The sequence below is a fragment of the Epinephelus fuscoguttatus genome, linkage group LG7 (assembly GCF_011397635.1).
Source record: "Epinephelus fuscoguttatus linkage group LG7, E.fuscoguttatus.final_Chr_v1".
In the NCBI taxonomy this organism is placed as follows: Eukaryota; Metazoa; Chordata; class Actinopteri; order Perciformes; family Serranidae; genus Epinephelus; species Epinephelus fuscoguttatus.
The window spans coordinates 36,128,747-36,151,594 of NC_064758.1; the positions used below are offsets into that span (position 1 = coordinate 36,128,747).

The 22,848-nt window shown below is 41.8% G+C and overlaps 2 protein-coding genes across 2 annotated transcripts; both read right to left on the reverse strand.

Moving 5' to 3' along the window:
• Window positions 1-1,314: 1,314 nt before the first annotated feature.
• On the reverse strand, window positions 1,315-10,160 carry cables2a (Cdk5 and Abl enzyme substrate 2a). The gene is made up of 9 exons (XM_049581335.1): window positions 9,589-10,160; window positions 8,951-9,043; window positions 6,454-6,531; window positions 6,190-6,289; window positions 5,917-6,085; window positions 5,726-5,823; window positions 4,174-4,280; window positions 3,830-4,034; window positions 1,315-1,583 (listed from the first exon to the last, which is right to left on the reverse strand). Exons 1-9 carry the CDS (start codon window positions 10,140-10,142, stop codon window positions 1,443-1,445), a joined length of 1,545 nt encoding a protein of 514 aa, XP_049437292.1. The 5' UTR covers window positions 10,143-10,160; the 3' UTR covers window positions 1,315-1,442.
• A 4,040-nt stretch (window positions 10,161-14,200) lies between these two features.
• Window positions 14,201-21,328, reverse strand: xkr7a (XK related 7a). The gene is made up of 3 exons (XM_049582276.1): window positions 20,711-21,328; window positions 18,223-18,422; window positions 14,201-18,006 (listed from the first exon to the last, which is right to left on the reverse strand). Exons 1-3 carry the CDS (start codon window positions 21,244-21,246, stop codon window positions 17,051-17,053), a joined length of 1,692 nt encoding a protein of 563 aa, XP_049438233.1. The 5' UTR covers window positions 21,247-21,328; the 3' UTR covers window positions 14,201-17,050.
• Window positions 21,329-22,848: the final 1,520 nt, after the last annotated feature.

Genomic DNA, 22,848 nt, shown 5'->3' on the forward strand with positions numbered 1-22,848 from the left:
TACCAATTTGACACCAACCACACAAGTACATTTTCTGCAGTTACACACATTTGGATGCTTATCGTAATACATTATTCACCACTGCAGACAAGAAAAAGTTTGTGATTATCTTTCCCAGACAAGGACAACCTCAACATTTAAAGATCTCTACAGCAGCAACACTCAGAAATGTCAACATTAAATATCACTTATTAGAGGGTGTTTAACCATTTTACTGCCACTATAGTTCCAGGCACTTTTTTACACGCCAAAATCTCAAGAGTAACAACACAATAAGTACTGCAGGCAGGTTAATACTGTGTGGTACTTGTTTTAGTCAAAGCACTACAATCAGTTACCTTCGATTGACTTACGATGGGAGCACAGATGATTTCAGTGATGATAGCTACAGTAACAACTTTTAAACGTTTCTTTGGGTTAGATTTTATGAGCCATTCAAAGATATGAGAAAGTAACATTCCTGAGAACTGAAAAATGAAACTAGCCACACTAATGCGGAATAAATTCCAGTGCAGTTTTTTTTTATAAAAACATATCCCTGTTCAGCAACATGAAAGATAAAAAAACACATTTACTATAAATAAAAGCCTCCACAGTCCTGTTTCCTTACAGTATAACAGTGGTTACACTGTCTGTCAGCACAGTCTGGACACACAGCTGCCGCAAGAGTCTGAACTCATAGTTTGTTTTGATTCACAAGATAAATAAATGTGGCTGGATTATTGTTGGATGTACAAAACATATCAAACGTATTGTAAATTAAAGGCCACTTCCTTCTCTCATAAAAGACACATACTAAAATCATGTTTTCCACCAACGATCTACAGTATCATGTTTCATTGTAATGGCTAAAAACACTTCAATGTCACAGTGGGTTCAAAAAGGCATTTACAAAATCAACAGTATGGTTCTTTGTATTTTGTAAAACATACTACACGGGCTGTGTATAGTACTGAGAAAGGTGCAGGAGATGAGTCTTCCACAAACACAAACATCACAGCATACGTTTAATTTAAATACGAGGTTGAGAATACGAGGACGTGCCGAAAGAAATGGGTCACAACAAACAGAAATATAAGCACAATTAATGTGCTCATTGACCATCTCTAACATAGAGTTCATGACTGCATGGACAGAATGTCACACGTACAAAAAGACATTCAGGGAGACACACATGCCATTAAGTCTAAAATATGCAAGAGTAAACTAGTTATCCTCCATATACAGTGAGCGACTCGAGTCACGACCGTCACAGGAAATAAGTAGTACCAGAATTATTTGTTTCAAACACCACAGCTTATAAACTGGTCGATCCACACACACACACACACACACACACACACACACACACACACACGGTCAGTCTTGATTATTTTATCACACTCACACTTGCTGATGTTTTTAATGAACCCAGTGGATTGTCAGACGATGCTGTATCCACTCTAACCTTGCTGCACCAGCCTGCGGTAGTGCGGCATGACCTTGCTCTCAGGGAGGTAAAGTCCCATCTCCAAGGCAACCAGCACCGGAAACTCCAGAGGAATCAACTCCCGTCTGTTGATACGGAAACGCTCCTCCAGCTTCTGCTCATCCACAGATAGAAAAAATGGTGTAATGGTATACATGTTAGATATTTGGTTATTGAATATGATTTCTTTTAACGACATACTGTTATACTATGATGTTTTTTTTGACATATGACTTTTGACCTATGACCTTTTCTGACTTTTTTCGACATACTATACTATGACTTTTTTCTTTCGACATGCTATACTATGAATTTTTCCCCCGACATCCTATACTATGACTTTTTTTCCCCGACATACTATACTGTGACTTTTTCGACATACTACACTATGACTTTTTTCGACATACTATACTGTGACATTTTTTCCCCGACATACTATACTGTGACATTTTCGACATACTACACTATGACTTTTTCCCCCGACATACTATACTGTGACTTTTTCGACATACTACACTATGACTTTTTTCGACATACTATATTGTGACATTTTTTCGACATGCTACACTATGACTTTTTTCCCGACATACTATACTATGACATTTTTTCGACATACCATACTATGACTTTTTTCTCTCGACATACTATACTATGACTTCTTTTTTTGGACATACTATACTATGACTTTTTTTCGACATACTATACTGTGACATTTTTTCGACATACCATACTATGACTTTTTTCCCGACATACTATACTATGACATTTTTTCGACATACCATACTATGACTTTTTTCTCTCGACATACTATATTGTGACATTTTTTCGACATGCTACACTATGACTTTTTTCCCGACATACTATACTATGACATTTTTTCGACATACCATACTATGACTTTTTTCTCTCGACATACTATATTGTGACATTTTTTTGACATGCTACACTATGACATTTTTTCGACATACTATACTATGACATTTTTTCGACATACCATACTATGACTTTTTTCTCTCGACATACTATACTACGACTTTTTTTTTGGACATACTATACTATGACATTTTTTCGACATACTATACTATGACTTTTTTTGACATACTATACTATGACTGTTTTTTCCCCAACATACTATACTATGACTTTTTTCCCCTCGACATACTATACTATAACTTTTTTTTCTCGACATGCTATAGTATGACTTTTTTCATGATTTTGGACAACGTGCTATACTATGATGTTTTTCCATGATTTTGGACCACATGCTATACTATGACATTTTATGACTTTTTTTCGACATACTATACTATGACTTTGTATGACTTTTTTCTGACATACTATGACATTTTTATGACATACTATATAATTTGAAATTTTGTTATGTACTATATTATGATTTGTTTTAATTAAATTTTGTAGGACTTTTAAATGCATATTTTACTGTGATATTTTAGAACAGTTTTATGGCATATTATATTATGACTTGATTATCTTTTTTGACATCCTATATTATGACAATTGATGTGACATACTTAAACACAATGACATTTTTTAATGACATGGTATGCTTTGAAATTATTTATGATAGGTGTCACCAAATCTATCAGGACTGAAATCCTGAGTATTTCAATTATGAATAATTTCAAAACCCTCTCTACTTTAGGCACAGATTCTTCTTATCTATACAGTGTGCATACATGATGAATGTTTAATGGAAACATTGTTAAAATTTAAGTGTGTGGTTAAATTTCCAGTTCACTCAGCAGCAACTGAATTAAGCAGCTGCAGTTCTTCAGACTTAATTCTTCAACATTAACTAGTTTAAATAATTCAGCTTTTATCTACAGAGCCTTTATGAAGAGTGTTTCTTGCTATGCGACATTAAAAGAATGTTTGATTAATATCCCATATATTAGATTCTGTTTGTATGTGATATTGTTTTACTGTATTATGCACTATATAATATTTCTATAATAAAGACAGTATCATTACTTACATGTACTGTACTTTGCTGCTACTAAACACACCAACATGTCACTGTTGCCCTGTAATTTGGATTTCAATTGTAGTTTCTATTCTTATTTCTGTTCCTCTTTTATTAAATATTTGTTGTGATGAGTGTCTCTATTTGTAGTTATTCATGCCTGTGAATTGTTGCACCACCTGAATTTCCTCCCAGGGGATCAGTAAAGACTCGCTTACTTTGCTCTAACATTTAGGGAAGTCCTACATGTGTTACAGGTTTTCCCATTTTGTTTACTCTTTGCTTATTAGCATGAGGAGGTGACAGTTAACAGTCAACATAACTTGTTTGTTTTAAGTTTCTATACTGAGATCTGTTTGTATAGAAGCTTCACTCACGTCAATAAGCTGGCTGACTTCTGGTTTCCGCAGATCACTGCTGATCTTTGCAGCCAGCAGCACGCAAGCTGCCGCCACCAGCTTCCTGTTCTGCTTGTTGAGGCGACCCTGCAGCACCAACTTCTCAAAGTAAACAAAAGCCATTGCTATGGTGACGGGCTGTAGACTGCAGTCCTCGCCCATGGCACGCATCTCCCTCTTAAGGCTGGTGGAGAAGAGGGGAGAAGTCATAGTTACTGATCATTTTTCTAAGAAAGAGTTCACTGTGTTTGAACCAGATTAAGAAAAACACAAGTACATGTGAGGATACACAACATGGTTCAACCTCTGTGATCAATCTGTACCTCCTTATCTTGCTCAGAGTCAGCTTAATGTGAGGAAACTTCTCCCTGAAAGTCTCATTCATGTCCTTCTTCAGGTCAGATGGTTTCACATACTCAACAACAGTTGTCTGCAGAGATGAAAAAAGCATGTCAGTACAGAAGTGAACAGTGTCAGCATAAATTACAGCTGCAATAAAGTTTCACAGCTTTGCATGTGAACTATTTTGGTACGAACTGTTTTACACACACTCACGCTAGAGGTTGCAATCTTGTGATACGATCTACTCAGCAGCAGTAAAATCATGTGAACGGGACATAATGGATGTATTTTACTCTCTAACAGGGCTGGAGGTTGGTTCAGAAGTGGAGATCTGCTTAATTTACAGATGTTGTCAATCAAATTTAGATTGAACAGCCTTGTCACTGATTTCTGAAACAAACAAGGACAGTACATGTCCGACAATAACTGTGTTTACATGCACTTAAAAACAGGCAATGCTTCCTTAATTTAACTGTAGCAGTAAATGCTGCGTCCATCCTGATTTCCTTTTTGTTTGGTGTGTGTCAGAGCAAAGAAGATGGACAGAGCTTATAGGGGGAAGGTGTCTGAATTAAACACTCAGATGTTCAGCGGTGGAACCTTTGTGTTAGTTCAGGGTATCTGTAGTGTTCATATTAAATTTAATAAAGACTTTTTAATATCACATAGAATGCAATTTAATACCTGATTCACTATCATGCTGATAGTATGATGGAAAACAAGTCAGGACAATATTTCCTATTTTTATTATCATATTACATTTTTTTCAGTACTTCCTATATGGATTAACCAATGACATGAGCTGCACAAAATGTCATTTATTCACATTTGGAGCTTTTTTCGAGGTTTTCTAATGAAGCTTCAAATGTCTGTTATCATTTTTTAATAATGTAATTACCCTTAAAAAAATGAAAATCCTTAAGTTTTAATGCTTAAAACTTTTTAACAACTGCAGATAGCTTGCAGTTTTAGTTGAACTTTAGATGAAATTATTTTCAACACAAAAACAAAGACAACAACATGTTATATGCTCTCCTTTCATCCACCCACTCTGCAGTCTTTGTTATGCACACATGCAGTTGTAAAAGCTGAGAAACCTGGTTACCCAAATACATGGGAGAAAAATCAGCGCTCACCAGGAGAAACAAGGTTACTTGAATTTCGTACTCCAACTACATCATGTTTCAAAGTACAGGATAATCCACAGAGCTGTGGATTATCCTGAGTAGATGGGTCATGATTTCTGGAGAGAGACATTGCTGTTGAGTTTTTTTTAAAATGCAGTTTATTGTCGCTTTGAGCACCACAAGCTGAGTGCCATCTAGTTCCATTATATTGGAGAGAAGGCAGTCATCTCTACAGCCAACACTTGGCAACTTAGACCAAAATAATGTAAATTGATAAATAGCACTACACGTAAGAGGAGAAATATGTACTTTTGATTTTTAGGTGAACTGTCCCTTTAAGAAGTGAGCCTACTGGAGAATATTTAACTGCATGCAAACACACAAAACAAAAGAAAAACAAACTCACCACATATGATGCGAATATCAGAACCCTCTTGTGTCTGCCACAGGGCCACTGAGGGTCACTGAGCAGGTTAGGATCGTACTCTGCCACCTCCTCTGTGGCTGGAAACACAAAAAAACAGTGTGTAATTGGTTTGATGGTGAAGAAGGGTGTGTGTGTGTGTGTGTGTCTGTTGGTTTAAATTAGAGACATACGCGGGTCCTGTGCCATGCTGTTGTTCAGACGAGCCGGGGTGAAGTTCCTTTGCCCGTTGCCACGGAAACGGGACTGAGGGGTCTGAGCTGTGGAGCTTTCTGATGCACCGCAGCTCTTCTGTCTCACCAAGGCATTGGTCGGATAAAGGAACTGGGCGTATGACACCGTCTGAGGAGGGAAAATGAGACAGTCAGCAACCTTCAGATCAAGCAGATTCATCTAACCCAAGTGTTGTTTCTCATCATACGTGTGGCTCTCAGATAAACACTTACCTTGCCATAGTCTCCAATGTCCATGCCTTCCAGGGAAGGAAGCAGGTCAGCAGCCACCACAGACGACAGCCTTTGTCTCTGAGCCTCCAGCTTAAGATCACTGTTCAGAAAGAGAGTCGCATTAATGTCATTTCCACCAGGCGATGAACCCACACTGCCCCTACTGAGAATGATGATGATGATAAATCACACAGGAGGATAATGAAAACATAAAAGTGACGATGAGTGGGTGCTCTCTGCTTGGTGATGGTGCTTTCTTTGTACCTGAAGTGAGAACTCTCTCCATAGGGCAGCACTGAGAAAGCAGCGTAAAGCGACCGCTTGGCACAAATCAGCACGATCCTGCAGGACACAGGAGGTACAGGCAGACAGAACAGATGGAGTGTCAGTCTACAAGGAACAGCTACAGTCACTGCTACTGTACTCACGATGTTCATCATCGCTGGAGCTGCAATGACAGCGAAATCAGTCACAGAGCCACTGCTATGTTTATCTGACTCACCAGTGAAGCCAAATGGCTATCGACGACTATTTAAAACTCAAAGCAGGAGGAAGAGTCCCAGTTTGTGGCTCTCATGTATTACCATTACATTCAAAGTCACAGAGATAAGTAGATCATTGAAAGATTAGTCAATCAACAGAAAATTAATCAACTACTACTTTATTTGACCAGGAAAGTCCCATTGAGATATTGTGACATGAGACTGGAAGTGTTGTCTTTTTCTGGTTTTAAAGGCTACAAGTGCGAATGTGCCAAGATTGTAAAAAACACACTTTATTTCAAAGCACAGTGAATTTTTGGCACAGAGCTTTCATTTTGGGGTGCTGTTTCTTCCTGTAGAGTGAGTGACTAACGAACAGCCACTTAACAGAGACATCAAACTATCTCAACAACAAGGAAAAACTCAAGTATGACGTTGAATATATTAAACTGTGTGGACCTTGAACTAATGACTAAGGAGAAATCTGGACATCACGGCTGGACCACATCTATCAAACATCTGTGAGTAAATGCTCTGTGAATGTACCAATGATAAGCTACAATTGTGCTGTAACACTGATGCTTAAGTATTTGTTCAAAAAATATAGTGATATCTGATTTTCTCCTTATCATCCAGCCATATCAGCAACTGTTCTAAAAATGTGTTAAGAATTTTAAGCTACTGGAAAGAAATATTGATATTTAACCAATATAACCAGTAACAAAATTTAAAATTGTGATTTACATTGTATAATTCGAGTAAAGAGGTGTCATATCTGACAAACATCTTTGTCTGGATTAGGAAAAAGAGGCAAAACTTGGAAATGGGTTAAAAATATTTTTATCATGCAGCAAATGAGGGCTGCAACTGATGATTATTTTCATAAATGTGTCTACTATTTTCCTGATTATTTCATTAGTTGTTTATTAAAACCTTTAAAACTATAAATTTCCCAGAGCTCAAAGTGATGCCTTCAAACTGCTTTTGTTGTTAGATTAACAGTCGAAACCCAAACATGTTCAGTTTGCTATAAAGTAAATCAGCAAATTACAGGAATCATCAAACGCAGCTCATTAATTTCCTGCCATTTGACTAATCGCTGCAGCTCTACAGCATAAAGACTCTTTTGTATGTGTTGTGAAAATACCTTCAGAGCAGCAGAAAGTGTTTCTTAAGCTTGTGGGTTAAATATTTTCAGAAAAATCTGATGCTTATCTCTTTGACTCGCAGATGAGAGGAACAAACTGGTGCTGAGAGCTTGACTGACGCAAACCACGGAGAAGTAACCAACAAACGCAGTAGACATTCACTAGAACTCTATTGTTCTGACAAAATGTGGACTCACAGTCTACAGCCACTGAATACTACAGTGTTTTTGGCAACTTCACTGCACAGACACCAAGAGCTTCAGCTCCTCACAACACACAGATCAGTAACATACAGTCAGCAGTCTCTAGGTCTCAGAGAGATATCAAATCTCTAACAGGGGACAACATCGCAACGCATAAATCCACTTGTTTTAATTAGCTTAGTTATATAACCTAGATAGCTTTGCTTCAGCTCAGTAAGTAACATGCACCGCCTCAACCAGAAACAGAAAATCAGACCTGTGGGGCAATTTATGATTGCTTCATCATTGTTTTGCACACACCAGCAGAAAACACATGACACATCTTCATGTATGTGGGCATGAAATGTTCATAAAGTGGAGGAGAAATGTAAAAAATGGGAGTCAAAAACACATGATTTGGTTAGTGGAGAAATGTGACATGTTGTTTTCAGTGTCTACAGACAGAGCAAGAAAATATAACAGAAAATAAATCTAAACAACTGTAACACACTTGCTTTCTAATACGGGTCAACCAACATAACAACAGTGTGATATTTCAGTCCTTCCTCGCTTTGGGGTTACCTTACGGTTGCTGCAGTGGGGTGTTACATTTCCACTTTCCTCACTGCACCTCTTTTGGCTTTTGCAAAGCCTCCAAGGGTGATTAAATTTACTGTAGCAGTCGCCACGCAGCAGCTGTACTGCTGTTATTCCTCTGCAGGCCAAACTAAGTCTCTGTGCCAGAGCTAAGCAGCTTATTACAACACAAGCAGGAGGAGTGTAGCACTGCTGCTGAGTTTATGGCATGTTTTAAAGTCCAAAATAAAGCAGCATTGTTTTGTTTCCTACATTTCTCTGACAGGAAACTAAGTATAGCAGCATTTCTCTGGGGTTCCTCTACTGTATATTTTATGTAAATGTATTTGTATGTGTGATATTGGAGACTCACCTACATCCCCTAGTATCATACTGCCTCATACTCTTGATGAAGTGGACTTTCTTTGGCACCTTGGGTCCAGGAGAGCCAGACACATTCCTCAACCTGAGTAGAGATCAAGACAAAAATACCTCATTACTGCACAGAACAAACAAAAGGACCCTCACATGACAGGGCTCAATCGGTAATCTGTGATGTAAAGCTCTTTAACATCACAAATCTGGAGGTATAGCCAAAGTAGTGGGTCAGTTTCTACCAACCTTTAACAAGAAAGATAACATTAATTTGGTGTTTTCTTCAAACAACACCTCAAATCATAAACCTGACAGCTGATACAAGGGTTGTGACTTATTTTTCAAGCAAGAAAGTGACTGCGATTTAAATCAGAAACACTGATAATTCAAGACACCAGGCAACAGTGTTCAAAAAGGAGAATACAGGGAATCAACCCGACTGTAAACCTATATGTCACATATCATTTATATTTGGCACATCAGTCATCTCTTCTAGGTTAAAACAGAAAGTTCTAGATCATTACGAAAGCTGAGTGAGAATGAAAGTGCCTCTCTTTTATAATGCCTGCTTTATTTTATGCGGAAGCGACTAGCCTGTTTAAAGGCCCATGAATACACATAGACCACCGTGCTCACCTCTGCCGTGAATCAAGGGAATGACCGGCCGGGACCGGGCTCAATGCGGTGGGCGTTGACTTGACACGGGAGCAGGCTTGGTGTCCGGTGGGCACAGGGGACAGAGGGGTGTCGGGGGTTAGCGTCTCAGCCGCACTGCCACCCTCCAAAAATACCTCATTAGCTCCCAGAGCAGCTGCCCCGACTGGTGCCGGAGACATCACCAAAGGAGGTCGGATGGGACTGAACACCCCCGGGAAACTGGAGGACGAGCCAATGCCGGCTGGAGCGGGGTCTGTCACCTGGGTGACCGGCTGCTGGCCCTCAGCCGGCAGGGGCACGACCGTTGCGCCGCCGTCTCTGTCCCTGAGTCGCTGCTCCTCGGCGGCTTTTTGGTCGGTGTTTTCATCGCTGTGCTGACAATGGGGCCGTCCGTCGAGGGAGATATTATTGAGGAACAACAAAGCCGCTTGTCTCCTCCTGGAGTCCTTCGTTTTTCTCCGCTGCTCCCGGTGTGTTTTAACGGGTTTACTGCTGCTGCCGGTGGACTGCAGACCGCAGACAGCGGTAGCCATTCTAGTTTGAAATGTGGCCGTTGGAGGCGAAGGCTACGAGACACCGGTACCACCAAATTAGCCCCGCCCCTCTATGCGCTGATTGGATGTGGCGGAAATTATGTATCTAGCTCGCAGTTGATTGGATGTAGTATAGTGGGCGGTGCTCTGGAAACAAAGAAACCTTCATAAAATTCACCGGTTAAATTTGATGGCTGATTATTGATTATTGATACCACTTTTTAATTTAAATCTTAAACTTAATTATATAAAAATATGCACGAAAAGCTGTTTTTTTTCCTCTTTCCAAATTCTTCCAAATTCAAATCAAAGTCTAAAAGCTGTAAATCCTTTAGACCTACATAGCAAGGGCGCAGTGGTTTTTATTCAACATTTGGGGGATGCACATATAAAATGGAGTATGTCAGCTTCAAACAACTATTTTCCTGTATTCTTGATTATATTTATACACCAATTTTCACCCTCTTGCATCCATTTATTGTGTAAATGTCTTTAATTTTGTCAAAATAGAAGTCCTCTACATAAATGAAACGCACATGTTCTAAATATGGAGAACGGTGTGTCCCTTGCCCCCCCTAGAAATCTCCACCTATACAAGCTTTATAAGCAGTAACTATTGCCTTTTTGAATGCTTTAACGATCACTTAAAAGCCACTAGTCTTTGACCAGGGGTCAACATGGCCAAGTCCCGCCCCTGCCTGCCACCCAGCACACAATGCACACAACCCCGATACCAGTCTCTTTAGGTGGTGGGCCCACAGGGTGGCAGCTCCATGTTATTCATTCGGGCTGAGCCCAAGGCCCAGCCACCAGATGCTCAAAGACGAGCTCCACCTAGGTCTGGCTCCTGATGGGGGCCCCAGTGTCCCCATAACAGACAAGGTACTATTTCGTGTCATCTTGGTCTTCTTGAATGGTCATGAGCTCTGGGTAGTGACCAAAAGAATGAGATTGTGGATACAAGTGGCCGAAATGAGTTTCCTCCAAAGGGTGGCTAAGATAGGGTAAGGAGCTTGGACATCCGGTGAGAGCTCAGAGTAGAGCTGCTGCTCCTTCAGCTCGAAAAGGGTCAGTTGAGGTGGTTTGGGCATCTGATCAGGATGCCTCCTGGGTACCTCCCATTAGAAGTGTTCTGGATACGTCCCACGGGTAGGAGGCCCCGCGGCAGACCCAGAACACGCTGGAGGAATTATATATCTCATCTAGCCTGGGAACATCATGGGGTGCTCCAGGAGGAGCTGGAAAGTGTTGCTGGGGAGATCTGGAATACTTTGCTCAGCCTGCTACTCCCGCGACCCAGCTTTGGATGAGCGGTTGAAAATGGAAGGGTGGATGAATAAAAGCCACTACAGAGAACAAGTTTTGGTTGTGAACTTTCCTTAACCTAATGTTTATGCTTTATATTTGTAATAATGCCGTTAGTACTTAACTTAGTTTTGTTTTCCCAAACTTAAACCTAATTAGGCCTTTATGATTTTAAAGTGAACAAAAAGCCGACTTTCTTTCTTCAGATTCTTCCAAATTCAGATCAAGGTCTAAAAGCTAAGTGGAATGATTGGCTTTATTGACGGCTAATAAATCATTTACTAAAAGCCATTAACTAGAAAACTTGTTGGGTTGCCAGGTTGTGAACAGTTCCTTTTGGCTGGTGTTTACTCTTTCTGTTTGGTGATTAGGGCTGGCACAATCTCAGATTTTTATTACACATTTATTGTGGCCAAAAGAGTTAATGATGAAGCTAATAATGCTAATAATGTGCTAATAATAATAAAACCATGCTCTTTACATTTAAGAGTGGAAACAACCCTCCTGGAAACTGCCCAGGACTGGAAAATGCAGGTTGACCTGGATCAGAGACTCAGCTTTCCACCAGAGATTGCTACAACTTATCTCAGGTCGGACCTGATCTTGTGATCAACCTCACAGAAGTCCTTGTACACTGTGGAACTAACAGTAGCATGGGGGACTGCAGTTGGGAAGGCTTATGAGTGCAAAAGTCTGAAGTCCACAGACCTAGCAGCTGACGCAGAACAACATGGCTGGCGTACCCAGGTGCTCCCTGTAGAGGTTGGGTGAAGAGGATGTGTAGCCACATCATCAACCAGGCTTCTGAAGTGTATGGGGGTTCGAGGACAGGCCTTCTAACAAGCCATAAAGTCACTATCAGAGGCTGCTGTGCAGCGCAGCAATTGGCTTTGGATGAAGAGGAAGGACCAATTAACTGGTCTACAAGATGTCCAACATGAGGGGTTAAAATCGGAGGGAGGCACACCTGGGATTCCAGGTGTTGCTGTTGGGCCCTCTGGAGGTGTCGTGGGCCAATCATCGAAACACCAGTGAAGGGGATTGCCCACCTGATGACCCCAGTGAAGTAAATACCTCTCCCACTCAAGACGCCAGGCAAGTGCTGATTACTTTTAGGGATTGTAACAAGTCCTATAAACTCAACTTGAGGAAAAAAGCACCAGCTATCTACTTAGCATAGCACTTAGCATTTTGTTTCACATGCCATTGACTTGCAAACATGAAGCTCGAGTCTGTTTCTCTCAGACAGAAACTGTGAGAGCTTTTCCATCTCCTGAGTGGAAGTGATCAATACAATAGACTGATGGAAATCCTTCACAGTTCAGTTTAATTACAATGAAAACGGCACGACAGAGAGTGTATTCAGTATTAGAGAGTAAGTTGGTCAGTTGAGAGGCCACTGACCTTTGTATGGACATACAGGAGGTGTCGACAAGTTGAGTGCCGCTAATCCACTGATCCACTGATTCACTGCAACACAGAGATGGGATTTAGTCTCAATCTAATCTGAGCAATCAGTTTGCCTCCTTAGACATCTATCTATCTATCTATCTATCTATCCATCTATCTATCTATCTGTGTAAAAAGGCACTGACAGCAGAAGTCAGGTAAACACATTGCTCTTTATTTTAGCAACAACAACAATGAAATTGTCTTCACCTTCTTGATAATCTTTTTTTTCTTGCTCTGAACAGCAACAGTCTGGCATGACCAGTTTAAGGCTTTTTGATTCTAGCTTTGTGTTTGTATTTTGAGGTACAGCCCCGCCCAACTCCTGCCACAACAAGCTCATTTTATGGTACACCGTGTTGGTTGTTACGTGATGGACTCAAACAGTTAGCACCATAATTGAAGCCTCTCTGGCTTTTGTTCCTGCAACAGGGGTGGTAAAGGTGTTCTGTGGGCTATTTATTCGTCTCAGTGTCATCTGGGAAAAACTGAGCAGACCGGACAGTGTTTACAACAAAACTGTCTCATCTCAGTGACACAATTTCAAATCAATTTAAATGCACATGGCAGGACTCCCCCCCCCGCTCCTCCCACATACACCCATACACATGCTGGTATGTGAGCTTACACACACATACACGCAAACACACACAAACACACACACACACGGTTCAGAAATTTCCCTCTTGTGACTACTCTATAGAAAAACAACCCTGATAAAAGAAAGTACAGTAACGCTCCATTTTACAGGTCAGTCAGTTCCTAATGATGTCATTAAATTAAATTAAATTAAAACCAGATAATCGATTCCAATTTAATGCTAAGCAAATGTAACCTCGACTCTTTCAGTAGGTATTCTGAAACATCTAATTTGGTTGGTACATAACTCATCGTACACAAAGAATAGCTCATGTACATTTGTTAATGGTACTAAATCTGATTTTTTTGCCAGCCCTGCAGGAGTAAGACAGGGTGAAATTTAATCGCCACTGTTGTCTGCATTGTTTTCAGTGACCTAGATCAGTGGTTTCCAACCTAACTTAAAGAAGTGAAACTACGTGAACTGGTCTCTCTGTCTGATTTTAAAGTTCTCATGAGTACAAGGATGAATGAATCGGTTGGTTCTTGTCACTGTGTGTAGGTGTTCTAATATTTCTACATGTAACTGTATATCTTTATGTTTTTTTATTGTGTCTGACAGTGAAGACTCAAATGGAGGAAGTCTGTGTAAAACTTAAGCAATTTTGATGAATTTTAAGGACTTTTTTTAGGAACTTTTAATGCAATTCTGTCGGATTTGCGTATTTCTTTTTAATTAACAAGCCTAGATATTTAACAGTCTTTTTTTTTTTTTTTGGACAAACTAAGTGTTTTATTCTCCCTGACACTTGGCCATTGCTCTATCAGCTCTTTGGTTGTTTTAACTGTTTACTTTTCTAACGTTTTAATGTTAGTCATATCCAGCTTATGGTACTGATTTATGCAGATGATACAATTGTTATGTCTACAACAAAAGAAGTGTTACAGAAAGCAATGGCCCATATGTGCAATTTACAAATGAAATTTGAAGGTTAATAGATCTTAAAAAAAAAGTTTTGGGTGGAAAAACTGATATTTAAGTTTAAACTTAAGTTTGTGCGCATAGAGAAAATGTGGAGATTGTCCATTGCTTTAAATATCTTGGGGTCATGATGAATTAAGAGGGCCATTAGGAAGCTGCATCTGCAGGCTCCTCTTACAATGTTTGCCACTCTCTGTAAATGTAGAAAATTTGATTTGCCTGTAAATATCACACTGGATCTTTTTGACAAGTTGGTTGTTTCATGCATGTCAAGTGAATTTAAAAAAAATAGACATACTGGAAAAACTACACCTCAAATTTCTTAAGTATACCCTACAAGTAAAATTTTTAACCTGCAATAATAAGGTCTATGGGGAGCTGGGAAGATACCAGGGGTCTCTTTTATAAACATAGCATACGCACAAAACAAGGCTTGAACAGAATGTACACCACTTTCCACGCAAAAGTAGTGATCTATAAAAACAGACTTGATGGGAGAAACTTTGCTTCAGAACATTTTGAAGACTGGAAATCAGTGATGTAGATGGTGAGGTGGAAGCCTGATTGTGGATATTGCTGAATATTTTTTGGTGTGCACCATTATCAGCTTTTGTCCGTACGTACATTTTTAGTATGGATCCTATGGACTGTTTCAAAGTTAAAAAGAGAATTATTGGCTACTGGGGGAGGCAAGAAAGTCTAAACTCAGTGGAATAATGTACACCTGTTTGCTCTGCTTGCAGTTTGTCTCACCTCTGATTCACACAAAAACAGTGACAACGTGAACTGGTTGAAACTGTCTGTCAGAGGCTGAAAGATCAGTTCATGAAAAAGTGATAAAGTGAGCTCAGAAGTATGACTTCATGTCATATTCATGTTGAATTTAAACAAGAGCTTAAACTGGAAAAGTATCTGTTGCATGAAAACAAAAGAAAAGGCAGGCTATTTGTAATTTTACAGTGTACAACACCAGAAGTCGCTGAAAGATATGAAGGGCTGTATGGAAACCAGAGGATCTGTAACCTCTGTAATGACAACTGTTATTTCAATTGCATATCCATGTTTAAATTCATTTTGTTATTAAATCACATAAGCCAAAAGTTACTGAATGCCGTGTTGCCGTCGGCTTGTTATTATTTTTGTGTGCTATGTTTGTGCTCCATATCATATGATCATGGTTTAGAGTCGCATGAAACAAACAAAACAAATTTAAGTTTCCAATAATGAGTTGAAGATGAATACATTATCTGGCGGTTTAAATAGGTCTTTTCAACTAAATTCCTCTGGAGATCAATACCTGAAACTTTGTCTCTATTTTTCCTAAAAATCAACCAAATTGAAAAATTCTTCTTGGATAGTTTTTGGGAAATTGTCAGGAAATGACAGACCAGTAAAATGAAGTGTTACCACAAGTACCACATGCCTGTACCATCAATAATATCAAAGCTATTCTGAGTCTGGAGTCTGCAGCTATTTTTTCCCCTACATTATTCAGACAACAAAGTATGGATACAGTACAATTACAGACAGTGCTGTCCCTCTGTAACGTCCTCTTCATTATACAGTTTAATTTACATGGAAATTAATGTCCTGTTTTCCTTTGCTGTGTGAGATGGATGCAGTATGAAAATACAACTGTTGAGAGTCCTATCAGTAGAATACATCCTGTAAATGTAAATCATAACGTAGCTATTGTTCAGTACGTACACATTCTGAATGAAGGTGCATCTTATTAGAATAATAGTGATGGCATGTCCCAGAAACAACAGGTTGCTTGTAAACACATACAAATCTCTTTTTTTTTGTTCTAGCTTACCTCAAAAAACAAATATTGTACCACAGGAATGTTGTAAATCCCACTAACAGCATGAAAATGCTCAAAGCCTTTTCACAAATAATCACATTTTCAACAGTTTTTTTACATTCAACTCAAATGTTGCTTTTGAACTGCCCTTCAGATACGAAGCAGCGTCTCAGAGACTCCTTCAACATGAGTGAGTAGCTATGGAAAATTATGATGATGACCATCAGTGCCTGTGTTGTATTTTATTGTAGATTGTGTTTAAAATTACAGCGTGAGTTCACCGTCTTTAAATGCCTCTCACTCCTCTACATCCTGTTCAGTGGTGTTTTAGTTGTAGCTGCCATAAATAATCATGCATGTTGAAGGCTCGTCTCTGTTGTCGACCGCCTTGAGAGGATGTGCTGAAGCACCTTCACTGAGGAGGACTCTCTGCCTCTGATTGATAATCACTTCCATTTCTCTGCCTACCTGTGCTTCTCTCTAACTTCACCAGAGCTTTGCTGCTAATGTCGACCTTTTCCTGTACCACGCCCTGACCTGAGAAATGATACAGAAACCGAAATATGCACCACCATTAGACAACATCACAGCACTTTGCCTTTGTAAAAAATAGAGACACCACACTCCGTCCCTGGTTGCGCCGGTTGTCTCCACTGCCTGACAGTACAGAGAGCAATCAAGTGGGCGTGGAGCTGAAACAGACTGCTCAGAGAGAGTCATCCACCTGCCGTTTTATTTCAGGCAGGGTGTCCACACGGCAGCGAGCTGAGTCACAGCATCTTCAGCACATCACACGGTCGTCTCGTACTCCATCACTTCTTTGGGTGTGCCCAGACAGCGGTACTGAATCCTTGGCGTGACCGGTGCGGCGCTTTCGAGCACCAGGATGGTTTTACGCAGCCGGCGGTCGATGAAGTGAGCGTCCCAGGCGGGGTACTTCTTCCTGGGCAGGTCTATTCGGATGACAGGCCCCTCTGTCCTGGGTGTGAGGTTGGGCACTGGGGCCTGAGCTCCCCGAGGTGGTCGTACCTGAAACACGTCTCCATCTACCCCAGACCCCTGCTCTCTTTCTGACCCTTTAGTTCTCTGAAGGGTTCTGGGGGGACTGCTCACCAGGTCAGGGGGGAGGCTGGTAGCCGGGGAGGCCAGCGACTCCACAGGCACCTCCTTCTCCGCTATATAACCCCACCCTGAGACAGGGCCGTCAGGGTGCAGCAGACAGTAATACACAAACATGAAGAAGGTGCCCAGAGCGTAGCTGCTGGCCACCACGCACACCATGATGACGGCGTAGAAGTCTGAGGTACGAGGGCCACGGTACAGGTACCAGGCAGTGGTGAGTGCCACATTCTCAATGAACACAGTCAGGCTGTAGATGAGCATCCTGCAGCGGGTGTGCCCCTCTCGCACACTGAACCAGCAGAAAACATACACAATGCCCACCATCATGTTGTAGATGATCTCCTCCCATTTGGACATGCAGAAGTCCGTCTCGCCTTGAATTATCCAAAATGTCATGATGCACCAGTGGGCTACGATGAAGATGCCAAAGTAAAGCTGGAACACTGAGGCAAACAGGGCGAAGGCCAGAGTGCGTGCACCAATGGTGAACAGGTGCCAGAGAATTTGAACTATGACGGCCTTGTACGTCATGGGTAGCTTATCATCTCGGGAGTCCCTCAGGACTTTCTGATAGGAGGCGACCATCCAGGCGAGGGATATCAGTGAGGCAGAAGCTGAAAGCCCTGAGGAGACAGAGCAGAGAGAGAGAGACTGAGCAAGAGAAGTTAGACAGGATGGAGTTGCCTCTGGGGTGTCTTACCATTTAGCACGGCAAGAATATACATTCCCCTGCTCTGTGGGGGCCTGATTGAGGCGAGCACAAGTGACTCATCATGCACAGCGTGGGCCGTAGACTTGTGACTGACTGATGTGGCGATTGGTCATTTTGGGACACTCACCCTGAAGGGGCAGCACCTCAATGGCCTGGATCATGATGCTGAGCTGCAGCACGAGCTGAGGGGCGCTCTTCAGGAAGGACTCGAGCAGGCGCAGCATGCTGATATCAGCGCTCTCAAACATCATGCGCCAGTAGTAGTGACGCCTCTCGGGGTCCCTGTGCCAGCGGCTCTGCACGCCCAAATACAGGGCGTGGACATACCTGTGAATCAGAGACAGACATATTCATCAGTGCATCAAGTTTAGTGCGGAAAAAGTGGGATTGAAGAGAATTTTAGTTCTAAATACTGCGCTTCAAAAACTTTTGGACATCAAACGCAGACTCTCAGAAGTCATAACTCATTATTCCAAACTCCGGGAGCTGTCAGTAGTTCTTGCCAAAAAGCTGGTTGCTTGCTCCACTGGGATTTAGACTAGACTGAAACTGAACTAAGCAGCTCTGTGGTTTTAACAGGCATCGGAGGGGGTGAATGTAGAGCATGTCTGCAATCTCTCTTCAAATAAAATCAGTCAAAGGGGGCTGCGGAGAACAGCAAATATGAGAGAAGACATCCAAATAAATGCTCTCAATCTCGTCCTCAGATTGAAGGTTAGAGGAGGAAAAGAGCTCACTATAAATCCCTTGTTGAACTCCTGAGCTCTGCTGACACGTTGTCCCACCCCCATCTTAGCTTGTTCTGTAATGACCTTGTATAACCAACACACGTTGTGTTGTAGACACACGGGTTCACTGTGCAAACATATTCCTGCACAAATGTGTTTGACACGTGACACCTAATTGTACCGTGCAAATACACAATGGGTAAACCATTAACTTTATCATCACGCAGCACCTCACTGTTTGAAAAATATCAGTGGTTTCCACAAAGACTGGAGCTATAAATGTGTCAGTAATTGCCTTGGGGAGAAGGGTCAGAGGAGCCCTGTGTCAACAAGCCCAGTGAACCACATGGGAGTTTGTGTAACCCTTTTTTGTTCTGCTTCCTGCTACACAAAGTGTGCCCTGGGATGTAACACACTGAGAAAATAGAGCATATGTGCAGTAATGAGGGTCAAAGACTCACAGGAGGACACACACACACACACACACACACACAAAGACAGAGTTTCATCGCACACACTCCCTCTGTAACACAACCCCACATCCCATCTCTCGCGCGCTGACATTTAATTCTGGTAGCCGGCCCAAATTGATCCTGGTTCACCTGACTAACAGTGTATCAGTGACGGATCATTCCTGAGTTAACAGCTGAGGGTAAAACACACAGCGGTAATCCTCTTAATGTGCAGACACGCTGGTCTGAGAGCAGCGGCAATGAACGGAGCACACACAACAGCTTTAATGGCATTACCGGTAATTCTGTGCCGCCACAATGTTTTAATGTGCTCCTGGACACACACTCTCTCTCTCTCTCACACACACACACACATTATAGAAGTCTCCAGGAGGAAATAAGGAATCAATATATATTACCCATAGGGCTGTCTAAATAGGCAGGAAGAGAGAGACCACAAGGAAAGACACAGACAGGGAGATCATGAAGGCCTGCAGATGAATCAAGCACTTGATTTGCACGGGATTTCATCGTTACATATAATTTGTCCCATAACGTCCCAGTATGTCCATAAAACACAACTTGTATTTGAGTATCAACGCGTATGGTCTAACCCTCCTCCCACCTCAGTTCAGCTGGATGCCTCCTCCTGGCTGGCAACACTTCAAGCCTGTCAAAACCTATCAGAGCACTCTAAGCTTGAGCACTGCCTCACCATCACTGACTGAGTAGCTGACCTACAGACCTACTACCATCCATGTGAGAGTAAAGTGTACACTGGTTTGTTTTTAGTCTCAGTGCGTGCCTGGTAATTAAACATGTTTGGGCTCAGCTGAGAGGAACACACTGAATCTAAAAACTGCTGGGAGATTTGAGAGTATGGATTTTTGCAAACATAAGAGCAGCAGCCTCAAGCTAAGAACTGAAAATACAATAAACAGTGAAAGGGAGGCGGGTACACACATCACTGCAAATAGGAAGCAACTCTCATGACATTTAAGACTATTCATTTTCCTCAGCAGTCAGGCTGCTTCTTGCCCAAACCCCTAAAGACAAAGGGATTTTTTTTTTTATTTTTCTATATAAGGCGATTGGTGTGGATGGGTTGATGATTTTCCCGGGAGATGATTGACCTAAAAGCGCGTCAGGGGGTTGGGGGGGTGGGGTGGGTGGAGTCAAATTCTCCCTTTCCAAGCTGGAGAGAAACGTCAAACAATACAAAAAGACATTCTGGCATTTTGGGCACACTCCTCCCTGAATGATTACGTTTCATAAGCGTTTAGCTACAGGGAGTGATGCTGGGCTTTGGAGGATGCATGTGCATGTGCGTGCACACACACACACACACACACACACACACACACACACACACACACACACAAAGGCAGAATGTGTAGTTTCCCCACCTCTCTGATCTCCTTATGATCAGTCTTACCTCCAGACCTGTGCCAGCTGAAAGATGTGAATGATGGCCTGGAAGAGCCACATGAAGGCTCTGCAGCAGCCCCGGGCTCCACCCCCGGTGCCCGGCCCTGGCAGCACCCCGGCCGCGGCAGAGCGGCCAGCGCCCCGCTCGCCGCTGTCCTTGGTGCTGAAGTCGCTCTCCTCCGCTCCCGACGCCGCCACCACGGCGGCCGCAGCCGTGCCGCTCTCGACGGTCTCCGAGAAATCGTAGGCGAACCATCGGAAGCTCAGCACTTGCACGACCACGGACGGGACTATCACAAAGACAAGAGTCAGTGCAAAGCACCAATATTCACTCCTTAGATAGTAGTCCGCGGCCAGCCACAGGTCTGAGGCCCCGTCCGAGAAGAACACCAAAAGGGCACACAGCGTCCAGCAGCAGTCCGGGAGGGAGTAGCGCTGCTCGGCGGGACGGTGCTGGGGAGGCCGCGGGTCCGACCTGGAGGGACACTCGGGTGGGATTTCGTTTCGTAGAGAGACGGGTGCACCATCAGATTTCGCGGCCATGTTTGTTGTAGGGAAGAGAGTGAGTAAGAGATGGGAAAATGATGGAAGGGGGGGAGGGGGTCGCGTAGCCTGTCGGTCTGTATGCGCGTGTGGGAGAGAGGGAGGGGAAAGGGGGCAGGGAGGAGGGCCAGGGTAGGTGAGGGAGATGGGGAGGCACCGCCGCTCATCAATCAGCCCTGATAATACACAGAAAAAGGATTTTAATTGCGACCATTAAAAAGCTGCAGGTGTGGTCTGATGCCTTTAGAAAGAAAAATTCTCTGCAGCTGGTTACTTAAAGGTTATTATCGATCACGCTCCTGCACAGGTAGCACGAGCTCCACTCACGCAGCACGCTGACATGGGTCCCTTTAATTCACAATCAGAAGTCATCTTGTTGTAGCCGGTGATGGAGCAAGTACTCACACCCTTTAACTTAAAAAGTACAACAACTCATAAAAAAATACTACAAGGAAAAGTTCTGCACAATCATTAATCATCCAACCCTGTCTGAGTAAATGTAAAAAGACTATTGATGAGGAGTATTATCAGTAACATGTACTTGAAAGTAAAAGTAGTCATTCTGCAGAAAAATGACCTCTGTGACTGTGATATTACATGTGACATTAGTAGATACTGCAACATCAGTTTGAATGTGTAGGTAGTGTTTAGCTGTTGCAGCTGCTTAAGGTGGAGCTAGTTTTCCTTAAGTTCAGTCACATGGTTCCCAACATAGTGACCCCTATATGTTGGCTCACAAGATACAGTAAATGTGTAAGAGAGAGGTTTAGAAATACAGTGCTCTGTAACACAATGTTGTTTTCATATTTTAGACTTAAAATACTGAATAATTTAACCTCTTTAGGCCGTAAAAGTGTTTAAATGAAACCATCTGAGAAGTTAAAAGGGGATATGATTTAACTGCTACATCTTATACAAGAGCCCCAATTATACATTTTTTTTTTCCTAAGGTGCACAAATGTTAGGAACTACTGATTAATCCCAACAGTAGTTTGTATTTTATAAATGTGTCATATGCAAGTTTTTGTGGACATTTTTGTTAAGATTTTTATTGGCTTTTTGCCTTTATTAGACAGGACAGACTTAAGAGTGAAAGGGGCAGAGAGAGAAGGGATGACATGCCGCAAAGGGCTGTGGGCTGCAGTCGAATGGCCACGGCCATTGGCAAGGACAATGCCTTTGCACATGGGAGCCTGCTCTAACCACTGAGCTTTTTTTTAATGTAAAATTTAAATCTGTAAAGTTACTAGTTAAAAGTGGAGTAAAACAAATGATGTTAAGAAGTACAAAAAGGAAATACTCACCTTAAGCATTGTGACTTTGATCTAGAGAGGTCCTGTATAAACTTTACTTACTTAAAGGACCAATTGACCGCAAAATCAAAAATACATATTTCTCCTCTTACCTGTAGTGCTATTTATCAGTCTACATTTTCTTGGTGTGAGGTGCTGAGTTTTGGAGATATCAGCTGCCTTGTCTCGAATATTATGGAACTACATGTCACTCAGCGTGTGGTGCTCAAAGCGACAAATAAATACATTTGAAAAATTCAACAGCAATGTCTCTTTGCAGAAATCATGACCTGGTTACTCAAGATAATCC